Below are 23198 nucleotides of genomic sequence, written 5' to 3' on the forward strand. Positions count from 1 at the left end.
GTTGACACACTTTAAAAATGGCACGGGATTTTAGGAGGTTTTGTTTTGTGTGTTAAATGGAGAGAGAAAATATAATTTTTATATTTATATGAGAGAGAACTTTTTCCAAAAAGGGAAATGTGACATCTTTTGTGGGACAAACTAAAAAGGAAAGTGTGTCAACTTCTCTGGGGCGGAGGGAGTACATAATTAAAATCCTACAAATTAAAAATTACACACGTGGAAGACTAATCCTCTATCCCCAATTGCCTCTTGAGACCCCGGATCATTTGCTCATGTGTTGCAAGTTGCTCCGGAGTCATCTTAGACGTATCGTTCAAATAGAGTTGACCCAAAAGGGTCCACAACGTGTTGTTCGGGTGGAGGAGGCACAAAGGGAGCAGGAGCGGGGGCGGATGGAGTCGAGGCGCGACGGCGGGTGGTCGTCGCCTTCTTCTTTCCTTGCGGCCGACGGGAACTACTCAGGCCAGCGCCGGGCTACCCAAGTTTGTCCCGGCAAGCTGGGTAGCCACATCATCGGAGGCGCTATCGGATAGGGCTACCGACCTCGACCGTTTGCTAAAGGAGCTGGAGGAGGATGCTACTACGCCGCCCCTATACTTCGGATGAAGGCGCCCCTCCTGCCAACAAGCGAGGTTCTTGAACGCTTTGAACTCCAAGCTTTGGTAGGTCGCCAAGGCGACACTGGTGATGTCGAGCTCGCTCTTGCCGCTCCCCGCCGCCCGCTCTTCTTGTTGGAAGTACCCCTGAAACTTACAGGGGGGAAAACTCGTTGCATCTGTAGATGCAATTACGCACCATACTATCATTGCGATAAATGGTTCCCGTCGATCGGGTTTCATTGTAAAGACGAGTGATGCGCTACCAATATATATCCCCGGTTTGGTTCGTGCCAATGTCCGGATCTTCGGAGACTGCCAAGTAGGCTTTGAATATCGCAATCATCTCACCCGGAGTGTACGGGGTGCGGGTGCCACGAGTAGGATTAGGAATAGATGTAGGAGTAGGAGTAGAGCTGTTGTTCCCTCCCGATTCGGGTTTTGCTCGTCCACCGGGTAAGGACGGTAGCCACCCGAAAATTGCGAACCTTGGGTTTGAGGAGGGGCTGTAAATTGCGCTTCCGGACTAGGGCATCGGAGTCGAACCAATTGTGGTTCCAACCGCGATTGCCAGAGGGGTGATCGCCGGAGCCGGACATTGTGTAGTGTGGTGGGAATTTAGATGAGAGAATATGAGAAAAAAGATGAGAGAATGTAGATGATAGAATAGATGAAATGTGATTTTTTTTGTGTTGAAATGGAGGTATTTATAGATGAAAATGTGAATTTTGGGAAAAAAAATTGAAAAATAAATTAAAAGTGAGTACAAAACGGATATAATTTTTTGGGAATTGGGAAAATATTTTTTTTTATTTAAAAACATTTTTGTAAACAAATTTTGAATTTAAAAAAAAAATTGAATATGCCAACGGCATAGCCGTTGGCCAATCAGAACACGGCACGTAAGGCTGCTCAGCGGCACGGACGTGCTCTTAGCTAAGAGCACCGCCGTGCCACTGACACGGACGGACAGCTCGCAGCGGCGGACGAGCTCGTCTTTGCCGCTGGTACGAATGGACGGAGAACGAAAAACCTACCGCTGCGAATTTCTTATTTGAGTAGGAATATGAATACTTCGGTTTTTCTCGTTCCTTCCTCTTCGATAAGAATAGGGATTTGAAATGATACAAATTCCTCTGTATTGTAGAGGGAGGCCCATCAAATAGAAAGAAGTCAAATGGAATGCCCTAGCCCACCGTCAGCAGGCGCAAATGTACAGCCGAGACACAGAGTATCCCATCTCCCCCGCCGTGGGCCCCACAGCCAGCGGTTTGATTGTCCGCATTCATCCCACCCCTCCGGTTCCCATCTTCTAAATATCACGCCTTCCCCACATAACTGCTCGCACCACGTATTTGAGTCACTGCAGAGAAAATATCGGCACTCTCTCTCTTGCTTCAAATATCTCCCTCCCATTTCACTACTTCCCCATCCCATCACCAACTGCCCTCACTTTCACGCAGACACAGTAAACTCACACACACTATGAGAGAAATCCTGCACATCCAGGGCGGCCAATGCGGCAACCAGATCGGCTCCAAATTCTGGGAGGTCATCTGCGACGAGCACGGCGTCGATCCTACCGGCAGGTACAAGGGCGACGGCTCCGAGTCCGATACTCAGTTGGAGCGGATCAATGTCTACTTCAATGAGGCTTCCGGCGGCAGGTACGTTCCACGCGCCGTCCTCATGGATCTGGAGCCTGGCACCATGGATTCCATCAGATCCGGTCCCTACGGCCAGATCTTCCGCCCCGACAATTTTGTCTTCGGCCAGTCCGGCGCCGGTAACAATTGGGCTAAGGGGCATTACACTGAGGGCGCCGAGCTCATTGATTCCGTCCTCGATGTTGTCAGGAAGGAAGCTGAGAACTGCGACTGCTTGCAAGGTTGTTTCGATTTTGCTTTCACTTTCATACTTATGCATTTCAAATTCTCGGCTATTGACTGTTGATTAGCTATGTCCTCTGCTTTGCTTGATCTGTTGAAATTGCTTTCAAGTATTTTTTTTGCTATTTTGTTGACTTCTAGCCCTAGTATGTCTAGTTGTGTCTCAGTGTTCGTAGTGAATGTGTTGACTCTGTGCTATTTGGAAGTAGATTCCGTGGTTAATCTATTTGATGTGGTCTTTGCGGTTTTATAAGCAAATATTATTAGGTTTTGTTTAGTGAGTTCGAGAATGCAATTTTTCTATAGCATAGTTCAGATGCTTATTTCGGTTGATTTAAATCAGGCGTTTGTTACTTGGAATTCAATTCGATGTGGCTTGATTTAGCAATGTAATGTGGCAGGAAATAGTTGATCTGTCAATGTGACTTCTGCTTTGTGTACATTTTGAATGAACATGCCTGGATTCATTCACATTGTGCGTTGCTCGATATGGTAATGTAAATAGAGTATAATGTACCAAGGCAGTGAGATCTATGTACGGTGACATGATGATATGATAACCATGAATTTGAGGAATTGGTAGGTCCCTTATCTTAATTGTGGTGTAACTGCTGCACCAACTTGGTGGAGTCCTTGCCTTTTTCTTGTCTCAACTCCTTTTGTCTTTTTAACTTGGTTTATTAAACTGATATTTTGGGATTTTAGGTCAATCAGCACACATTAAAGATATAATCTGTCACTGCTTTTTTAAATAAAGCAGTCACTGTTCATGAGAAATTCTTTCTATGCTTGATGATTATTGTTAACATTCATTGAAGATATGTATGGACTTTATTTGGTTCCTACTTTTGCAAAACATCAAAACTTTTGAGCTTCATTTCATCTTCATCATTTTAATGATTACATGTAGCACTCAGAAACTCGTATCAATTAATTAATGCAATAATTCTTTAAGTAAAGTGAACATAATGATGATGTATATAGTTTTTCATGTTACCTGAAACTGAGGTGAATTTACTTTTACTACCTTATTTCTGTTTTACAAAAACTTATGACTAAACCTTTGGTGGTTTTGTTATTGCCAGGATTTCAGGTTTGTCACTCACTTGGAGGAGGCACAGGTTCTGGCATGGGAACTCTCTTGATTTCAAAGATCAGAGAAGAGTATCCAGACAGAATGATGCTTACTTTCTCTGTTTTCCCTTCACCAAAGGTCTCAGACACTGTTGTTGAACCATATAATGCTACTCTCTCAGTGCACCAGTTGGTGGAGAATGCAGATGAATGCATGGTCCTTGATAATGAGGCTCTCTATGATATCTGTTTCAGGACTTTGAAGCTCAGTACACCAAGTTGTGAGTATTGTGACACATTGTAAGGCATTGAACATATCAGAGTAAAAGCTGATGAATGATCTTTCTTTTGTCTTATTTTTGCAGTTGGTGATTTGAACCATTTGATCTCTGCAACTATGAGTGGTGTTACATGTTGTTTGAGATTCCCTGGTCAGCTGAACTCCGATCTCAGAAAACTGGCAGTGAATTTGATTCCATTCCCACGTCTCCACTTCTTCATGGTGGGGTTTGCTCCACTCACCTCCCGTGGATCACAGCATTACATATCTCTAACTGTCCCTGAGCTAACGCAACAAATGTGGGACTCAAAGAATATGATGTGTGCTGCTGATCCTCGCCACGGGCGCTACTTGACAGCCTCTGCCATGTTCCGGGGTAAAATGAGCACCAAGGAGGTGGACGAACAGATGCTTAATGTGCAGAACAAGAACTCATCATACTTTGTTGAGTGGATCCCAAACAATGTCAAGTCCAGCGTATGTGATATTCCACCCACAGGACTGAAGATGTCGTCGACATTTGTTGGGAACTCAACATCAATCCAGGAGATGTTCCGCAGGGTGAGCGAGCAGTTCACAGCCATGTTTAGGCGCAAGGCTTTCTTGCATTGGTACACCGGGGAAGGAATGGACGAGATGGAGTTTACTGAAGCAGAGAGTAACATGAACGATCTGGTGGCAGAGTACCAGCAATATCAGGATGCGACCGCGGATGAAGAAGAAGACTATGAAGAAGAGGGTGCTGAAGAAGACTATGAGGGCTAAAAGAAACAGGTTATGAAGAAGAATGTTACTCCTATTTTTCTGCTTTTGTGTGTGTTGATCAGATGGCGTATTATCTTCACATCCTATTTCATTTGTTCTATGCTTTCAACTTACACCTATCTTTTACTACTGGCTTTTGTTTGTTGGTATTAAAACGTTATGTGCATTTGTTTGGTATCCAAATTCATTGTTTTTTGTTTGAGATGCAGATTGTGAATTTTTTATGTTTCTTCACCGGTGTATCAATTATTCTCATTGGATGATCTAAATCTGAATCTAATAATTCAAAACTAAATCTGTTTTATTCTATGAAATATCCGTATTGCTTTTGGCAGTACCTTAAAACACTAAGGGTCCGTTTGATTGCCCTGATAGGGCTTTGTGTGATAGGGTTGTTGTATATGACTTTCCTTGATATTGTGGATATAGACATATCTCACATTGAGCTTTGGCTGCCCTGATAAGGTTTCTTAATGAGTTATACGTTTTTTGTTTGGCCTCACACAAACTACTGATAGCAACGCGGAATGTCAATTTTGTCCTCGTCCTTATTTGGTAATGGCAATTTTATCCTCGAAAACCCCAACTTATTTTTGGGTGAAAATGCAAAATGGCGCAATAACAAATAAAAAAAAAGGTTTGCCGCAACCACATACCACAGTACCAAAATACAACCATCCTAATAACAAAACATAAAGCTACACCATCAGCTTCACAGTGAGGATGACGTTTAGGGAACAGAACATACAAAGTCTCTAGATGTGCCAATAAAGGTCCACTCTACGGGGCTGTTTTATGAGCGTTGGAACCGGACTCCATGAAGCACAAGAGGAGCCTTTAAGCGACGATAAAATCACCGTACCCCCAACGTTAGCCCGGGAGGCAGACTTCCGGGTGGATAGGTCGAGAAAGCATGCAATGTCGCCATCAAATAGCTTCCGACTAACTCGAGTTGATGGGCCGGGCATTGGAGACGTAACTTCATCAGAGTCAGTCGGTGACTCGTAATATAGAACATAATATAGGACAATGGAAATGTACACACCTTGAAAATAAGCGCTCTCACCGTTTACGTTTGCGTGTTTGTGGGCAAATCAATGTGATCATAAACGAGATAAGCAACATGTTTATTTGATAGTTCTGTATAACTTCCTCTAACAAAATCAGAACGGTTGTCAAGTCATTTGGCATACCATCACCCTGATGAATCCAGCCACATATATGCAACTCAGAAAAACAATTTAACATCAATATTAATGAAGCAAACAAACCTTTCAAGAAAACCAAATCAAGAGTAATTTAGATATGCTCCTCCTGGATATGTTATACCCACTATGGGGACATGGAAATTGGCATCGAGGAGTCCAGTAGCAGGCACAATCCTCAAGTAATAATTACCAAAAATTGGTTTACAAAGTCTCTACTCAACATGTCTGGAAGTATAATTAAAAAATACATTTAAATACAAGGAACACAAATTCATAGAGAATTCTGTAAGAAATTGATCAGAAACCACAAATAAACACAGACAAGCATATCCGCATGAGTTCCAAATCATGGAACTCAAGCAAATTACAGCTGTGTACTTCAATTGTGTATACAAAACGGTAATTAATTAAGCAAATAAATATAAAAGCAGTCAAACCCAATTTCTGAATTCACTGAACTGAAACACAAAGAGTAAGGCCAAAGTGTTCGTCATATTGAACCCATTAGAAATTCAGCACAATTTCGCATATACAGCAGACAACAGAGGTAGACTATGTAATCCCAAAAACACACAAATTGATCTACCCAACCACATCGTAAATAATTGCAGTTATCCAAAGAAACAGAACAACATCTGAAATTTTTTCCAAATCAACCGAATTTAAACTAGATTTTTTTTGTATGAAATAGAGTTCAGTTTGCATACCTTACGAGTTACGACCATCCTCCTGGTTAGCCATTTATGAGGAACCGATTGAAAATTGGAATTCACAGAGGCGATTGGAGCAGCCCAGATTGCCGATGCTACTAAATTAAAGAAATTGAATCAATCTACCGGCAAAAATCGCGATCTTAATATGTTGAAAATTAAAACAAAACTAACAAACATATATTGGCAGTGGTGGGTTCTCGGAGAAATCTTAGCAACGGATGGAAGATTTGGCGACCCCCAACGGCCGGCTAATTCCGCCAAATATTGTGCTTGCTCAAATAAACGACAAGGAAGAGGGGTGTTTTAGAGAATGGCGTGTGTATCAACAATCTGGATCTCTCACATAAGGTATATCAGTGGCTTCAGCCTGGGTAGGGATATACAGAATTATTGGAGATGTATCTTGATTGCAAGCGGGTTGCTCATTGTATACCGGGTTTGTGGATATCCATATCAGGGCAAACAAAAACTAGATAAGAGATGTATCTAGGCCTTATCTAGGCCTATCAGAGCAATTAAACGCCCCCTAAATTTTTTAAAAACTTCTCTCTTTCTACAGCAAAATAATTCAATAGCTAATGAGTTTTTTTTTGGTCTAGATTTTTCATCTTTTTAACGTCTTTCGTTAATAAATTTTAATTTCATTCTTAACTGAACTGTGTATATTGCATCTTAAACACATTACCTATTAAAAGGATTATCATGCACACCGAAAATTAAGTATAATAAAAAAAAATAGGGATAAAAAAACATTATGGTCGAGAGTAAAAAAAAAAGTACTAGAATCAAGCAAGTGCTGGAGTAAACCAAATGAAGGGATAGTAGCAATGATTTTTATGAATTTTGTGAAATTAAAAATTCCAATAACATTTTATAATGTATTAGAATCAAACAAAATATATAAATCGAAACGAACAGCACTAAACGTGCATTAATTAAGAGTGATGCTCATATAAGGAGCTCACATAAGGTATATAGCATATCATTCCTCTATAAATAATATCATAAAGACTAAAAAAGAATTTGATTATTATTTCATTGAATGTGCGTATTAGAAAATTAAGTATATACATGTAGTTGTTTATATACCTTAAAATTGTAGTGATAATTTAATACTCCCTCCGTCCACGAAAATTCGTCCCGGTTTGACCGGGCACGAGTTTTAAGAAATGTAATGAAAAGTGAGTTGAAAAAGTTAGTGGATTGTGGGTCCTACTTTTATATATTAGTTTTATAATAAAATGTGAGTAGAAATGAGTTAGTGGAATATGGGGCCCACTACCAAAAATGGTAAAAGTGAAATGGGACAAATTTTGGGGGACGGACGGAAATGGAAAACTGGGACAAATTTTCGTGGACGGAGGGAGTAATAAATAATTGAATGTGAATGGTTATTATTCTCTCTGTCCAATTAAAGACTATCGATATGCCACAGGATTTTATATAATACTCCATCCGTCCGCTATTTATAATCTTATTTAAATTTGACACGAGTTTTAAAAACTTGTTTAATTTTATGAAGAAAAATAGAAAAACAATTTAGTGGAACGTGGAATGCACTTATATATAATACTATTGTTTTATAAATAAAGTGTAAGTGCAGTAATTTAGTCGAGGAGTGAGATCCACCTACCTAGAAAAAGCAAATGGAATTCTAGATTCTAGACACTCCAAAAGTAGCAAAATGAAACATTTTTTTCCTGGACGTTGGGAGAAATTTTTTCTACTAGTTGTTTAAAGACTTCAATTATCACAAAATCAAAGACCTTCACCCTAAGAAGTTATATGTTTAACATGTTATACAGATAACGATCCATCAATCATATACTAACATCTTAGTCAGCTACAAATCTAGATGTCGAAACATTACTAAAATAGAATAGCATCTAATAAACCGAGTAATTCGAAATAACAATGATATTTGCAGTAGAAAAGACTTATAGCGAATTATTGTATCTCTCATGCCCCTTGACAGTCACTAGAAATAAAAAACACAATGCCAAGCCTAAAAAGAGAGAACAATTTTTGTGTAGAACTACAAAACTGAAGATATTGAATTACTGTGTTGATACAAAAGTAAGTCTTGATACACCGTGTTAGTCCTCAAGCTAGCTTCTCATACACCATCTCCAGCAGAATCACTGGCACAATCAGCAGAAGGCACACCTCCAGACTCAATCAGAACCAGCAGAATCATCATTCCCTTTCCACTTGTATTTCATCCGCTTACGTTCATGATAATCCTCAGTTTCCTTGGCATCTAGCTGCTTAGGAGAACATTCGTTCTTCAGCTTTGGACATTTTTCAAAAGTGCGGCACTTGAGTGGATATGCGGTAGAATTACCACACAGGTGGCAAAAGAGACTGCCCCTTACTGATGGTCATTGATCCAATGTTTTTAAGTTCAGACCTGGATGAAAAAGCCTCGGAACACGATGTCTGGTTACCTTTGAAGAACCTACAAGGCATTTTGCATGCTCTTAGCAAACAGTCTAGAAAAGCTAGCTGAAATAGTAACCAAATCTATAGGAAAAGAACATAACAACGATACACAAAAATAAAGGAAAAAAACAGAAAACCATGATCAAAAAGTAAGAAACAACAACAATACTCAAAAATAAAGGAATAAAGCAGCAACTACAGAGCAATTACATAAAAAATACCAAAAGGATGAGGCTATCAACAAGTCAAATCGATCAACCAGGATGCTAGTAAAACAGGAACATTGAATGACAGATCAATCAACAAAAACGAGGAGAAATAAGTAACAGCTAGAGATAAAACAGCAAAACAAAAGGCAAAAGAAAATACCAAAACAACTAAATGGACCAACCAAACCATAGATTTTGAAGATTCTAGTAAACAATCGAATATGAAGGAAATGCTAGTAACAGACGAAGATAGAGCGGAATAAACGATTGATCAATGAAAACTAACATTCAGAACAATAAGGAAATGCTAGCAAAACAGGAATGCATGTACCTAATCGCGAAAAAACAAGCGATCAAGATCAATAAAAGAATAGCGGAATTTCGGAATTTAACCAAAGCAGGGATGAATTTTGAAAGGAATATACCTTTTTTCTACAGCAGGAATGATGAAAACAAGCTCATCAAAAACTCCACATTATGCTCACTCACTGTATTTATAGTAAACAACATGGCGGGAAATTGAAAATATATTAAAATAATGAAATTATTAACAATAATAATTACGTGCGACCCTCTTAATAAGAATCGAAGAATTCTTATGAGAAATGCGACATGCATTAAGAGGGTCGCACGGAAATTATCTTGGATTGATTTGCTTTACTGAGATGCGTGCTTGCATTCATATGTTTAATGATAAGGGACGGTAAGACACTAGGATGAACTCCATGGCCAAATATTCACATGCCTAGTCCAATATATGATCCCCTAGAAGCCACTTTGAGCTTAAACCCTTTTGTTTTTTTACAAATACCTAGCCAATCATTTAGCTACTAAAATAAGCCTCTTTTTAGTCTCATCTATAAACCTTACTACTATTAATTGGGTGCTAAGTACAAGTTTGAGCTTTGTTGATTATGTTGTAAGTTTTAGGTGGGGTGTTCTATTAAGTGTAGAGATTTTTAGATTTGATGTTATGTATAAGTGTTGAGAGTGAAGTTCTTAGAAAGGAAATGACTGCCTCCAAAGTGTAAAAGTCGAGGTCTTTGAAAAAGAAAAAAAAAAGGAAAAAAAAGAAAAAAAAAAGAGTGAATAAAGTTAGAACTTCTATTGCTTTGTAAAGATGAAATTTTGTCGAGAAATGATATCAAGTTTGGGGGAGTGAAAGTGTGGGTTGTAAAAAGTAATTTGTGTGGGTTGTAGGAGTGAAGAATTTGACACTCAAATTTGTAGTTTTTGAGCTAGTATCCATATTTATCCTACCTTATTCCTAGCCCCATTACAACCTTTAAATAAAGACATTGGACTTTATTGTTGATGCATTATGGGTGTTTTATAAATGACTTGGTAGAGTTAAAGAAGTTTGATTTGAAATCCGCAGGGCTACATAATAAGTGTTTCTTGATGAGTCAATGACAACGGTTTGAGTTGTAGGATCTTATCCTTGGACTTACTTTGAAATGAATACAAGAAGTAGTCAAAACACTACCCACTATAAATTAATTATAAAATCAAGAGTAAGGCCAAATGTGGTCCTTAATATATGACTGTTTTATCAATTTGGTCCTCAACATTATCTTTTTGATTATTTGGTCCATCACAAATGAACTTCGATCCGAATCGGTCCTAAATTGACGGAACCGTCTAAAACTAACGGTCAATGGCATCTAATCAGGTTTTGACCAAAATTAACTATTTTAATTAATGTTTTTAATTATTAATCGGTTCTCTCCTCTTTCCTTTCTTCTTATTCTCTCTTGGTCTCCCTCTTCAAATAAAAATGCTCTAGCCACGATTGAAGTTGAAAATGAAATAATCTTACCTCCCGACAGCGACGGCGGATGGCGCAGCGGCGGCGGTAGCGGCAGCCCGACGATAACAGCGGCGGTTTTCAGCCGGCGGCGGTGCTGGTAGAGAGGGAGACCAAGAGAGAACAAGAAGAAAGGAAAGAGGAAAGAACCGATTAATAATTAAAAACATTAATTAAAATAGTTAATTTTGGTCAAAACCTGATTAGATGCCATTGACGTTAGTTTTAGACGGTTCCGTCAATTTAGGACCGATTCGGATCGAAGTTCATTTGTGAGGGACCAAATAATCAAAAAGATAATATTGAGGATCAAATTGATAAAACGACCATATGTTAAGGACCACATTTGGCCTTTACTTTAAAATCAATATAAAAGTATGATTCACGTTCCACTATCTCTATCTGTTCACTTTGTACTACATATTTTTTAAAATCCATATCCAGTTAACATGGCCTTATATTAGTGGACGGAGGGAGTAATTAATCTTCCTAAATATTTCCACCATGCTAACTCTCTTCATGAATTGTTCAAGGATAGTTGAGATTTCCAAATATTCTGTTTTATTTTCCTCGATTTAGTCCCATCTACCCTGACCCATTTGTCAATACGTAATAGTGTGTCAAACTATTTAAATAATCGATCAATTTGCCTAGTGAAACGACTGTATATACTACTCCCCTCGTCCCACAAAAAAGATGTCATACTTTCTTTTTTAGTTTGTTCCACAAAAGATGTTACATTTCATTTTTTGGAAAAAGCTCTCTCTCACATTAATATAAATATTACTATTTTCTCTTTTCACCTAACACACAAAACAAAACCTCCTAAAATCTCGTGTCGTCCCACAAGTGTGACATCTTTTGTGGGACGGAGGGAGTATATATTATGGTTGACGGAGCCAGATTTTTTGGCTGAAGGGCCAAGAAGACTTTAATCGGAAGGTTTTCTAAATTATTGTAATTTTTATTTCCTTAGATGGTCCATCATAACCTGAGGATGATGAAATTTTAATATTAGAATAATATTTCTTAAAAAAACAATTTATTTGTAAAGTTACGTACAACAGAAGATGGAATCAAGTGGCAGTAGTGTTTAACTGGTTGGATTAATTGTGAAGTACTCCGGAACAGGAGTAAGTTTGTATAGAAGTGAGAGCTATGCCTGTCCATGGGCTCCGAAAGTTTGTGTTGTGTGAGTTCGGCCATCCATGTCCTTGCTTTGCTATTGCAGTGCTCCTCAATTATCATATTCACATCACCGAAAAAGCAATTGTCCACAAGTATCGATGCTTTTAAACATTTCAATTACCTCTTCATTGGTCGCCAACATGCTATAGAATATGCCTTCTTAGTAGTATTAAAAAAAAAATCATGTATATTACTAAAATTATGAATTTTAGTACATATTTCCGTAGCGTAGACAGTTAAAATAGGATTATTAGCAGCTAAAATAATAATTTAGTAGACAATTAAAATAGGATATACTATTAGCCACTAAAATGATGATTTAATTCTTTCCATCCAATTAAAATAGTACTATTTCAATTCCATTAGTGTTACGTTGTATTTTTTTTAGGTCGCCACATTATAATTTAGTCATTTTCCTTTTAACAAAATCAAACATTTATTATTTATTCTACTTTATTCTCTTATTTGTCTTTAATTTGATTTTCTCTCACACTTTATTTTCACTTCACATAATTCACTAAATATTTATTCTTTAATCTTCACACTCTAAAAAATGTCTCAACACTAATGAGACAAAGGAAATATTAATAACGTATGATATATATTTTAATATAAAAATTGGTCAAATAATAGAAATGCATGTTTAAAAAGTGTTGAATTATTGTTAATGAAAATAAGACATATCCCACAGGAGAAAAAATCTTACCATAAATATATGGAGTTGATTTTTATAGATAAACCAATATAAAATATAACTATTTTTTATATAAAAAAATATTTATAGCATACAAGCTATTGCTTACAAGCAAGTTATGAAAAGCGAAAGCCCACTCGTGCCAATTTATGTATGGCAAGTGGGTTCATCAATGCACAAAAAATATCCAAAAATAAACTGTAATAAATTTAACTATAGTAGCACAAAAATTTGGAATCGAAAAATAAATTGAATGATAAAAAAGCAAGAAATTGAAAAGAAAGTGATAAATGATCAAAAGCAGGCGAGTTGAGCAAAGAAGCGTGGTATCAACCATGCAGCCATGTGTTTGTAGCTTTGCTGAGTCATGTGGATGCCGTCCCAACTCAGATGTCGATCAACATCTTCACACACGCTGACATTAGCTCCTCCACACATTCTTCCCAAATCAAAATTGTATTTCCCTCCTATTCCGCAGCAAGCCTTCTTGACCTCATAACCTCTCTCTTTTCCCTTTCGGAGGAGATCTTGGTAAGCATTGTAATAGTCGCCGTAGACTATGACAATATTGGGATTCTCTTGTTTGAGTTTGAGGATGGCTTCTTGCAAAAGCTTGTTGTGGTACTCTGCAAATTCATTCAGCTCCGTCACACAATTTTGTTCGTTAAGGGGTGCGCCTTGGAATGTTGTTTTGTATATCGGAAGGCAACCGATCGGAAAGTTTCCGGGAACAACCAATCTTACTGCCCCCATCTCTATGGCTCTCTGCAAAAGTATTCATAATCATAACTTTCAGTCACATAACTAATTAAATAGCAAATTAAATCATAACTTTTCTACCATTTGCAATTGATTAAAATTTTGATTAAAATTGTTAGTATTTTTTTGTTCGTTTTATCAATATATCTTCAATGAATCATCTAGCAAACTTAGAAGCATAATGTAGAAGAATGCAAAATTTTGGATACGAATTAATTCAGAATTGTAAAGGTAGAAAAGTGATATATTAGGAAAAGGACAAGTTTCTCTACATGATGCATAGCAATATCAATATGTCAACTCACCTTAGTTCCATTAATCACAGCTTCAACCACTAGAGGAACCATGCTTTTCAATTCCTCCATTTGTTTCCTTTGAAAGATTGCGTAGTTGTAATCATTCCCACCGGTTTCTCCCACCATGAACAGAGCACTTCGGAGTTTCTTGAAACGATCTATATATACTCTCCAAACCAAATACTCCATATTAATTATTCTAGTACATATATAGAGAGTAGATAGTAAAACAAAGGATATATATTGTTTACCTATCTCATCAAGGCTGGTGGAATTGAAGTAGGATTCCATCCAATCCAATTGAACGCCAAGTGAACTATTTGTCACTGGATTCGTTACGTTATGAGCAGCCAACGCCTCAGACGACAATGCGGTCGAACCAGCCACGGCAAAGTTGACTCCTTTCCCGAACCAAGTCCCCATGTGTTTGTACGGTGGAAGCAAAGGAAGCCCAACCGCCATTGCTGTTCATCATATATTAACAATTATGATTGTAATTATATTAAAAGCAACTATAATAATTAACCAAAACAAATGAATTAACCAAAACAAATTAATATTAATTTTACCAATAGTCAATCATTAAAAGGCCATTGGAGCAACGCCCTGTAGCTTCCTCAAAGAACGTTTGGCCGTACGGCAGTTTTGCGAAATTTGTGGAGGCCCCGACAGGGTACTCTCTGATCAAATTTCCGACATCGCTCATTGAGTCTCCAAGTTGATAAATTTCGTTGAAGTGACAATATCCCAAAACGTTACGATAAGCACCAGCAGAAAAAAACAAACATAAAACTACCAAAACACTGAATACAACTTTAAACGCCATCGACGAAAACCTAAAGTGGATTATCATAAGAAAAAAGACAAACACTAATGTATATAAGAGGCTTATCGAATTCCAAGTTATGACAAGAAAAAGACAATCACCAATATTTATAAGAGGCTTATCGAATTCGAAGTCCGAAAGGATTAGCAATTGATATGCTTGGATTTTTAAAATTATACTACTATCGAATTCGAAGTCCGAAAGGATTAGCAATTGATATGCTTGGATTTTTAAAATTATACTACTAAGTATATACTAATTTTATGTTGAAGATAATTAATCGTGTATATTAATATTATTTTTATGCGTATTACAAGGGATCAAGAAACATGTACGTCTAAAGGAGTACATGTAAATAGGAAAATAATCATATTAGTATTATTTTTATTTAATTTTAATATTTTTCTTTTCTTACAAGGTTAATTACTTGTTAGAATGTTACTAAATCCTCTTTTTTTTTGTCACGATTGAATTTAATTAGAATAAACATGTATTTGGTACTCCATCAAATAGGACTCGAATTGAACTATATTTAAATACTAGTTAAAGCATATCTCTAATAAACTAGTAGATTATATTTCTAACAACAAATCAAACAACTAAACCAATAATATAAATACCAAAGAGAACAAAGCGACCGAAAGAAAAACAGCATGGGCGATTCAGATGAGAAAATCTCTCAACAAAGGCAGCCTATTCCACCTAAGCCTCATCATGTAAAATGGAAAGGTATGATTTTTTGGCCTCCTGTTTGCATTAAATTAGATTTATTCATTCGTAACTTAAGAAATAAGATAATCGTAATATCATTTCTCATCAAACAATATTCTCTCCCTTTTACCTTCGAAAATATTAGTATCTCCTCAAACAATGTTTTCTGACTTCTTTTCGATGTCAATAGCTAGTTATCGAATGATTTTATTTATCTCCTTCTAAATGATATTATTTTTAAATTATACTACTAACTTTTATATACTTCTTTGAATTATGTATAAAAAATTATTAAAAATCTAGAAATGAAGACCAAATTTGTTTGTAAGTTTGTAGTATTGATCAACGGAGACACTTTATACGTAAATTTTACTCATTTTAATTACCGGCAGATCAACCCAATTGTTTTATCAATCATTTTTCTCACTCTCTAGAATTACATATGGAACAAACGAGACACTGCACACTTTATTTACTCTCTTTGATTACATGCAAATCAACAATCCAATTGTTTTTAACACACTCTTGAACAGAGATCTTGAGTTTCCAAACACAGCTAAAACTCTTCCAATTGCGAGTATATATACAACCCCCCCAATAAACAAACCCATCAAATTCCTAGCAAATGATCAGGGTATGGGTTAAATTTTGTAAACAGGGGTGATTCCCAGCAAATGGAAACATTTTCTCATAACAACTGCTGTGGCCTCGCACAACAGCAGTCGACTAGTCTCCTCTGCAGATCCCACAACCTACAACTTTCTCGGATTAGACAAGTTACAGAAGGTAACATCGATAATAATGTGTTGAGTATCGAGAGATTAAAAGTTTCATACCTGGCAGTTGGTATAAAATCCAGTGAAGTATTCTGATAAATTGTATAAATATTCACACAAACCATTTGGCAACAGATTTGTGATTGACTCTTCAACAACCTGATAAAAAAGCAGAAAATGGTGAGATCCAATCATAGAACTACTACCTTTCAGGAGTGTGACCATACAAAACAGGTTTATAAATAACATAATTACCTCAGCAAACTGGAGCAAATGAAGTCCTAGAACACGTTCACTGGGATGAGCCAAGTCTACCTTCCCAGTCTGTTTCAAATTCAGTGAAGATAATAAGATGTGAATAACGATACACTCTTGAAGTTACCCACAGCATATGATCCTAAAGTTTTGAAGTTTTTAATGCAGTAATGGAATGCATTCAAGTCCTTAAGTACGAACATAAGACCAGAGATGAGCACGTAGAAGTAGGGAGAGCTTAAACTATATATTGTACTACATCATAAGAAAGTACTGCAGCAAGCAAATGTAGTTTGTATAGCTTAGAAGGGAGCAGCCATACCATTTTTAACTCTTCAATATCTTTCCCTGATTTTCTGATAATTGAGCATATCCGAGCATGTGCATATAACAAGTACACGGCAGTATTGCCCTGCACATGATAGTAGAAGTGCACGCTTAAGGACAAAACATTGAGAATGCAAATAGATTTCAACAGAAACAAAAGCCGACCACTGAGGGAACAGCTCTCATAAATTGATGATGATGATGATCGGCTTTATGAGAGCTGTTCTCTCAGTGGTCGGCTTTTGTTTCTGTTGAAATAATTGGGTGCAGCAAAACATTTGTTTTATGATATTAATAACTTGTCACCTAATGTTTTTAACTAATTCTTTGTCTAAGAATCATAGCTGTGGCGCACCTTGTCATTGAGCATCTGGTCAAAACTAAATGTGTAGTTGGTTGTTCGGTTATTCTTCAGATCAGCGTATCTGTTTTATAGACAAAAAAACTTTAGATATCTAGTTAGCAACAGCTAGTGAAAGATTTGTAACCTCTCTCAAGCCAAAACATTATAGTATACCAGCGCATGCATATTCTAATGTAAGCATAAAAGTAAGTATAGATTGTAACACTAGAAGAAATAGTCGTCAAAGAAAAGCAGTTCAAAAAACAGGATACTCACTTAACAGCCCCATATCCAACTGCTTCAGCAGTTTTATCGAGTTCCTCTTCAGTCCATGCTTTATCCTTGCCTGGGATGCATTTACAGTACTTGTTAGGCACAGTTTTTTTCATTTCAGATCATAAGTAGAGCAATATGAATCAACTCAGGTAATAGAGCTGACAAAGAATACAGCAACTAACCTCTTTCAATTAAAGCAGCTTTGCATCTACTTTTGGCTTCAGTTAGTAAATCAACCAGTTTTACAGTTTCAGTACTGCGAGTTCGAAATCTTTTTCCATCTTCTCCAAGAACTAGCCCAAAACCTACATGGCTAGTTTTAGGATACTTACTATCACCAGCTGGAAGCCAACCAGCTCGTTTGGCTGCCTGAAAGTGCATCCCTAAACTCTCAGGGTATGCAAAGGAGCTAATGTAAGGACAGGATGTGGAGGAGATTCAAACTTACAGCAAAAAGCATTTCAAAGTGCTCCCTTTGGCCAACATCAGTAAGATATATAATCCATTCAGCCTTTTCCTCATTCAGTCGATACCTACAAATTATACATGTAAGCCCTACAACAAGAACACTTACCACATCTTATATGGCAGAATGCATGGCCAAGTTTTTTATAAGTCAATTAGCATATCGACACTTTGTATAGAAATATTAGCAATTAAATTAAAAAGGCACCACATTGTAGATAATACAACAAGGTTAACTAAACAAGTCTACAGCCTCTATCTGACCCCATTCTAAACCAGGGGTATACAGTATACTAGTCCAAGCAAGTGGTACTACGATAAGGATAAAGATCAGAAAGAACATTTGCTAAGTGTTGCAACTCACCATAGAGCAGCAAAATCTGTCGATGCATAATTGTACCCACCATCCCTTTTTACAACAATAAGGGGTATCTTTTTTCCTTCAACGAAGATGACACGAGCTCCTTCGCTTTCTTCAATTAATCCCTCTTTATTCAGTAATTCTAGAGCATTGGGAATGTAAGGATTGTAAAAGCTCTCGCCCTGGGAAAAAGAAAAGATATGAATGAAATGCAAGGCACATAAAACCCCAAAAACTCGTTAGCATAAATTAAATTTTTAAACACGTCGAAGGAGCTGCTAAGTACTAATTTGATAATTATGTCCATGTTAAGGTGAATACTAATTCTTGACACGGTTCTCTTCCAGTGAAAAAGAGAAATTGCATAATAACAGGCGTCACTTGGGAAAAATAACAAAAAAGCACGAAACACTAGTCACCATAGATTATCTAGGAAAGGACATAACTCCAGATATCAGGACGACCGAGATGGATACTCACTAAAAGCTCCAAATAAACCAGACTGAGCAACTTAAAACACAGAAGCCATCATACCTTTTCCTCCAACTGAACTCCAAGATGCTCATACACCTTCTCATATCCACTTCTACTGATTTTACAAATTTCAGCCCATGCCTTCAGGTACTTCTCCTCCCCAGCCTGTAATATGGATATATAAGTATATACAGCATCACTCAAAGATAATATAAACAGACGCTTTTATTTCATTTATAGTTAAAGACTTTTCGAGATCATTCAGGCAAGATAAACTATTATGTAGTCTACCTGCAGGCTGACAACCGCCCTCTGGGCCCTTTCCTTGAAAGCAGGGTCGCTGTCAAATCTTACCTTTGATGCCTTATAGAATGCCTGAACACCAGCAATTGAAAAATAGTTCAAACCCCGAGCACAAGTCATAATCATTTTAATAAAACAAGCACTTATGCCAGATGACCATCCCGCAAAAGACCAACTAGGTGTATCTTACTCATGCCTGATGCATAAGGTGGAGGCATGAGTTTAGTCATAGTAAATGTGTAATCTTATTATAAGAAAGTAATCGTATATTGCATTGTGTTTGTTGATGGTCAACGGTGGATAATATAACCAAACATTATCTGAAAGACCACAGGACATTCAAATTTGTATCTCACCTCCAAATCTCCAATGGCTTGATCATTGACAACTTCCAGGCTCGGAAACTTTTCGAATAGGAATTCTATTAACATACCAAACTATAAGACAACCAAACAAAATTAGCATGTAAACAATTTACAAAGCACAGTCACAGCTACTGAGAATTAACTACGTCGTATTAAAAGAACGATTAAGATCAACATGTGAGCCGCACAAGGAGGAATATCATATTCGACCAAATGAAAAATTGCAGACAACTTCAAAAAAATTGCAATAATACAACCTCTGAAAATATTGGGCTAACTCCATAAAATAAACAGAAAATGGAAGCCTCAAAAATCAAAATGCTGGAACACAAGCCTTGATTTCTGGAAGAATGCTAACACAAAATAGAATCCACAGTCTCTCCACAAAGGGAAATATATTTAACCAATTAAGGTCAGAAATTCAAAAGTTTGATTTTACTTGAACAAGTTCGATACATGCAATTTTTGAAACTGTAATTAATCAACAACATTATTACATCAAAGTACTTCTTATCATTGGTAACAAAGATATATACACACCTGAGTCCCCCAGTCTCCAACATGGTTTCTCCGAAGAACCTCCACATTTGAGAACTCCAGCATACGTGCCAGGGTGTCTCCAATGATAGTTGACCTTAAGTGACCAACATGCATTTCTTTTGCTATGTTAGGTGATGAGAAATCCACCACAGCTCTTTTAACCGAGAGCTTAGGAGCCCACGTTTCAATACCATCCATTAGCATATTTTGGATGCACTGCAACAATTATGGTAAGATCTTTAATGCTTATCAATGTAACATAAATGATATTTAAATTAAAGGATCACTGAAATTACCTTGGCAATCCATTTATCAGACAATTTAACATTTACAAAGCCAGGTCCAGCAATTGAGCTTCCATCTATCATTTCTGATGCAGGGAGATTTGCTTTAATGGCCTAGAACAAATAAATGACTCTCATATAATAAAGTAGTACGAACTAATGATGTAATTTATACAGCATGAAAGAGTAATTATGTCATCATAGTTTTAGCATATTAAACCTACAATATGAAGGTATGCGTTAATAAGCATACATATTTATCAAACCTGTCCAATTTGTTGGGGATTTTTAAACTGGGTACTCTTTCCTTTAACTTTTGACCACAAACCCATTGCATTATTGCTGTACAAAAGAAGAATTTAACATTTTTAATAAAAGATGGGGCAATAATTCAGAATGATTACATATTACCAATAGCAATATAATGCATTCCAATATTAATACTCCAAAATTTTAAGAGCATCCTATTAAAAATATGTGAAACAAATTTACAACACCAAAAAGGATAAGGTAATACCATTGGTAGTCACCAAATTTGGGATTTTGACAAGGAGCAATAGCAGGGTCAATATCCAACTCCTCCGGAGCTGTTACTCTCAAAGATACTTCAAATAATTTTGCTAGTTGTTGCTTAGGACTACCAGCAATCCCTCGATCCTGTTAGTGATACATGAAACAAGAATTAACAAATTGCAATCCAAATTGGTAGCCTATTTAACTAGAGTAAATGCATATTTAGAGCTTACATGTAGATAAATGGTCTTTGGATGTACAGAAATCAACATGTGTTTCCTTACCTATTATTGAAGCTTCTGTAACAAGATAGTAATATGAACTTACATTTTCCATACTAGTCAATGATGATGATTTGGCTCTGAAGAATATCCTTTCTGAAGTTCTAAGAATACCTGTCTAGTTTTATTAGAATATATAAGAAATCAGTACACGACCCCACAAGAATGTATATCAATCAAAGGAAGCAGCGAAAAAAGTTTTCTTGCCCTTGATAACATCATATAAGCAGAGAATTCAATTACATAAGGGAAGTTACAACATTCTACTTAGGGATCATGTGTAAAGGGGAATATTAGATAGAATAAGCCACCTTCCCCAAAATCACCACAGTGGCAAGTACAAAGAAATAGGAGTACTTGATTAACCAACTCAGTTCCTCAGTATACTTTTGTCTATTAATGAGTACACATGACTTTCAACCGTAATTGTCGCTTTCAGTTATTCAGTAAACGAATTGAGACCACATCTACAATCTACTTTCGTTTAGCATACTATAAAGTGTTTATTAGCATGCAATTACTTATGCTGTGAATTGGATTGACAAAAAAAAAACAGAACTCTCCAGTCTCCACACCTCAAACTCATTCAATCTGAAAATGAAGTATCATTGACCCAATCATCGAAAAGAAGAACAATACCGCCGATACTAAGAAGAAGCAAACCTAAAATCAAGTCGCAACTTATTTGCAACCGGTTAATTCAATTATTCAAACCTAAGCTCCGAATTTTGGAAGCAATTATATAATGATTTGAAATCTCTCTTAACATGGAAACCAATGCGTCGCACAAAAGCAGGAACGTTTCTCCAACACATACAATCTCAGATATATAGAGAGAGAGATTCTTACAATTGGTGAACAAGTAAGTGAGGCAGAAGGGAGGGAGAGAGAGAGGGAGTTGTAAAAGAGAGGAAACCGGCGCGTAGTATAGTAGACTGAATGTAAGGAAGTCAAAAGTTAAATTAAGAAATTATTTTATTCAACTTTTTTGAAAATGAAGCACTCCATGATGGATTGATTGTATATTTATTTGGCATGCCAGAAAAGACTTATACTGGAAAATTGGCAAAATACATCCTTAAGTTTTTATACTTTAATTATTTATTTCAATAGGTCCTTATACAATTTTTTCATTTTAGTAAGTCCTTGACTTTTATATTCGATATATTCCAATCCTTATGTGACGGAACCGTTAATTTTTACATTATAAAATAATACATCATATGTTAATTATTTAAATATATTCCACCTAATATCCTAGTTGAAAAATGAACATAACATAAATATAAAAAAAGACAAAAATAAAACTAAAAAATTCCAAATCGTTAAAAGAAATTTGTTGTTTGATTATTTGAAGTTCAAATAATCAAACAACAAATTTCTTTTAACGATTTGGAATTCTTTAGTGTTTTTTTTTTGTTTTTATCTTTTTTTTTTATATTTATATTATGCTAATATTTTCCAACTAGGATATAGATGGAATATATTCAAATAATTAATATATGATGTGTTATTTTATAACAGAAAAGTTAATGGTTTCATCAAATAAGGATTGAAATATATCGAATACTCCCTCCGTCCCGCTTTAGGAGTCCCGATTGATCAATTTTGGGCGTCCCGCTTTAGAAGTCCCGGTTGAGATAAATTAATAAAAAATATCTACAAAGTGTTAAAAGTGGGTCCCAACATTCACTACAACTAATAAAAAAGTGTTAAAAGTGGGTCCCAACATCCACTACAACATTTATTTATTGGACACTCAATTAAAAGTGGATCCCAACATCCACTACAACATTTATTTATTATACATTCAAACACTTTTTTCTTAAAACATGTGCCCGACTCAATCGGGACTCCTAAAGCGGGACAGAGGGAGTATAAAAGTACAAGGACTTACTAAAGCGAAAAAATTGCATAAGGACCTATTGAAATAAACAATCAAAGTACAAGGACTTAAAAATGTGTTTTGCTTGGAAAATACATATGAAACATAAAGTTCATGATTTTCCAGATGACTTTTAAAGTTTGCGAGAAAAACTAGATTTCGCTTAAAGTTGGTGATATTTTCGACCAATATCCCGTATTTATTGATATTCTTATTGTGAAATTCGACACCAAAAGTATGCATTAGCGGGAAAACGAGCAGGTAAATCTTCAAATACTAGTGTCCGATGA

At 36.4% G+C, this 23198-nt stretch overlaps 3 protein-coding genes and 1 long non-coding RNA gene across 9 annotated transcripts; 1 reads left to right on the forward strand and 3 right to left on the reverse strand.

The window, feature by feature from the left end:
* The first annotated feature begins 1969 nt into the window (after positions 1-1969).
* LOC125223274 (tubulin beta-1 chain) lies at positions 1970-4809 on the forward strand. Its single transcript, XM_048126347.2, has 3 exons — positions 1970-2487; positions 3574-3843; positions 3928-4809. The coding sequence occupies exons 1-3, from the start codon at positions 2085-2087 to the stop codon at positions 4605-4607; spliced, it is 1353 nt and encodes a 450-aa protein (XP_047982304.1). The 5' UTR covers positions 1970-2084; the 3' UTR covers positions 4608-4809.
* A 422-nt stretch (positions 4810-5231) lies between these two features.
* Positions 5232-6967, reverse strand: LOC125208628 (uncharacterized). 2 transcript variants are annotated; one of them, XR_007174147.2, is made up of 4 exons: positions 6700-6967; positions 6523-6620; positions 5653-5807; positions 5232-5549 (listed from the first exon to the last, which is right to left on the reverse strand). It is a non-coding gene; the product is annotated as an uncharacterized LOC125208628 (long non-coding RNA). The 2 variants fall into 2 exon arrangements; XR_007174148.2 differs by having other exon boundaries at positions 6523-6623.
* Positions 6968-13162: 6195 nt separating this feature from the next.
* Positions 13163-14749, reverse strand: LOC125206099 (acetylajmalan esterase 1-like). The gene is made up of 4 exons (XM_048105402.2): positions 14495-14749; positions 14175-14391; positions 13933-14081; positions 13163-13633 (listed from the first exon to the last, which is right to left on the reverse strand). The coding sequence occupies exons 1-4, from the start codon at positions 14747-14749 to the stop codon at positions 13163-13165; spliced, it is 1092 nt and encodes a 363-aa protein (XP_047961359.2).
* Positions 14750-15896: 1147 nt separating this feature from the next.
* LOC125203802 (arginine--tRNA ligase, chloroplastic/mitochondrial-like) lies at positions 15897-21997 on the reverse strand. 5 transcript variants are annotated; one of them, XM_048102254.2, is made up of 18 exons: positions 21873-21997; positions 21070-21141; positions 20747-20886; positions 20496-20571; positions 20242-20343; positions 19946-20161; positions 19397-19477; positions 19029-19112; positions 18798-18902; positions 18267-18445; positions 17886-17970; positions 17620-17806; positions 17438-17507; positions 17174-17243; positions 16814-16903; positions 16492-16560; positions 16297-16395; positions 15897-16212 (listed from the first exon to the last, which is right to left on the reverse strand). In XM_048102254.2, the coding sequence occupies exons 2-18, from the start codon at positions 21076-21078 to the stop codon at positions 16102-16104; spliced, it is 1773 nt and encodes a 590-aa protein (XP_047958211.2). In that variant the 5' UTR covers positions 21079-21141; positions 21873-21997; the 3' UTR covers positions 15897-16101. The 5 variants fall into 5 exon arrangements, with proteins under 5 accessions (XP_047958211.2, XP_088916158.1, XP_047958213.2 ...); XM_089060032.1 differs by having other exon boundaries at positions 21070-21137; positions 21873-21953; XM_048102256.2 differs by lacking the exon at positions 21873-21997 and adding an exon at positions 21687-21866.
* Positions 21998-23198: the final 1201 nt, after the last annotated feature.

The sequence above is a fragment of the Salvia hispanica genome, chromosome 6 (assembly GCF_029641045.1).
Source record: "Salvia hispanica isolate PSC_SH4W2 chromosome 6, Shi_PSC_v1, whole genome shotgun sequence".
Lineage (NCBI taxonomy): Eukaryota > Viridiplantae > Streptophyta > Magnoliopsida > Lamiales > Lamiaceae > Salvia > Salvia hispanica.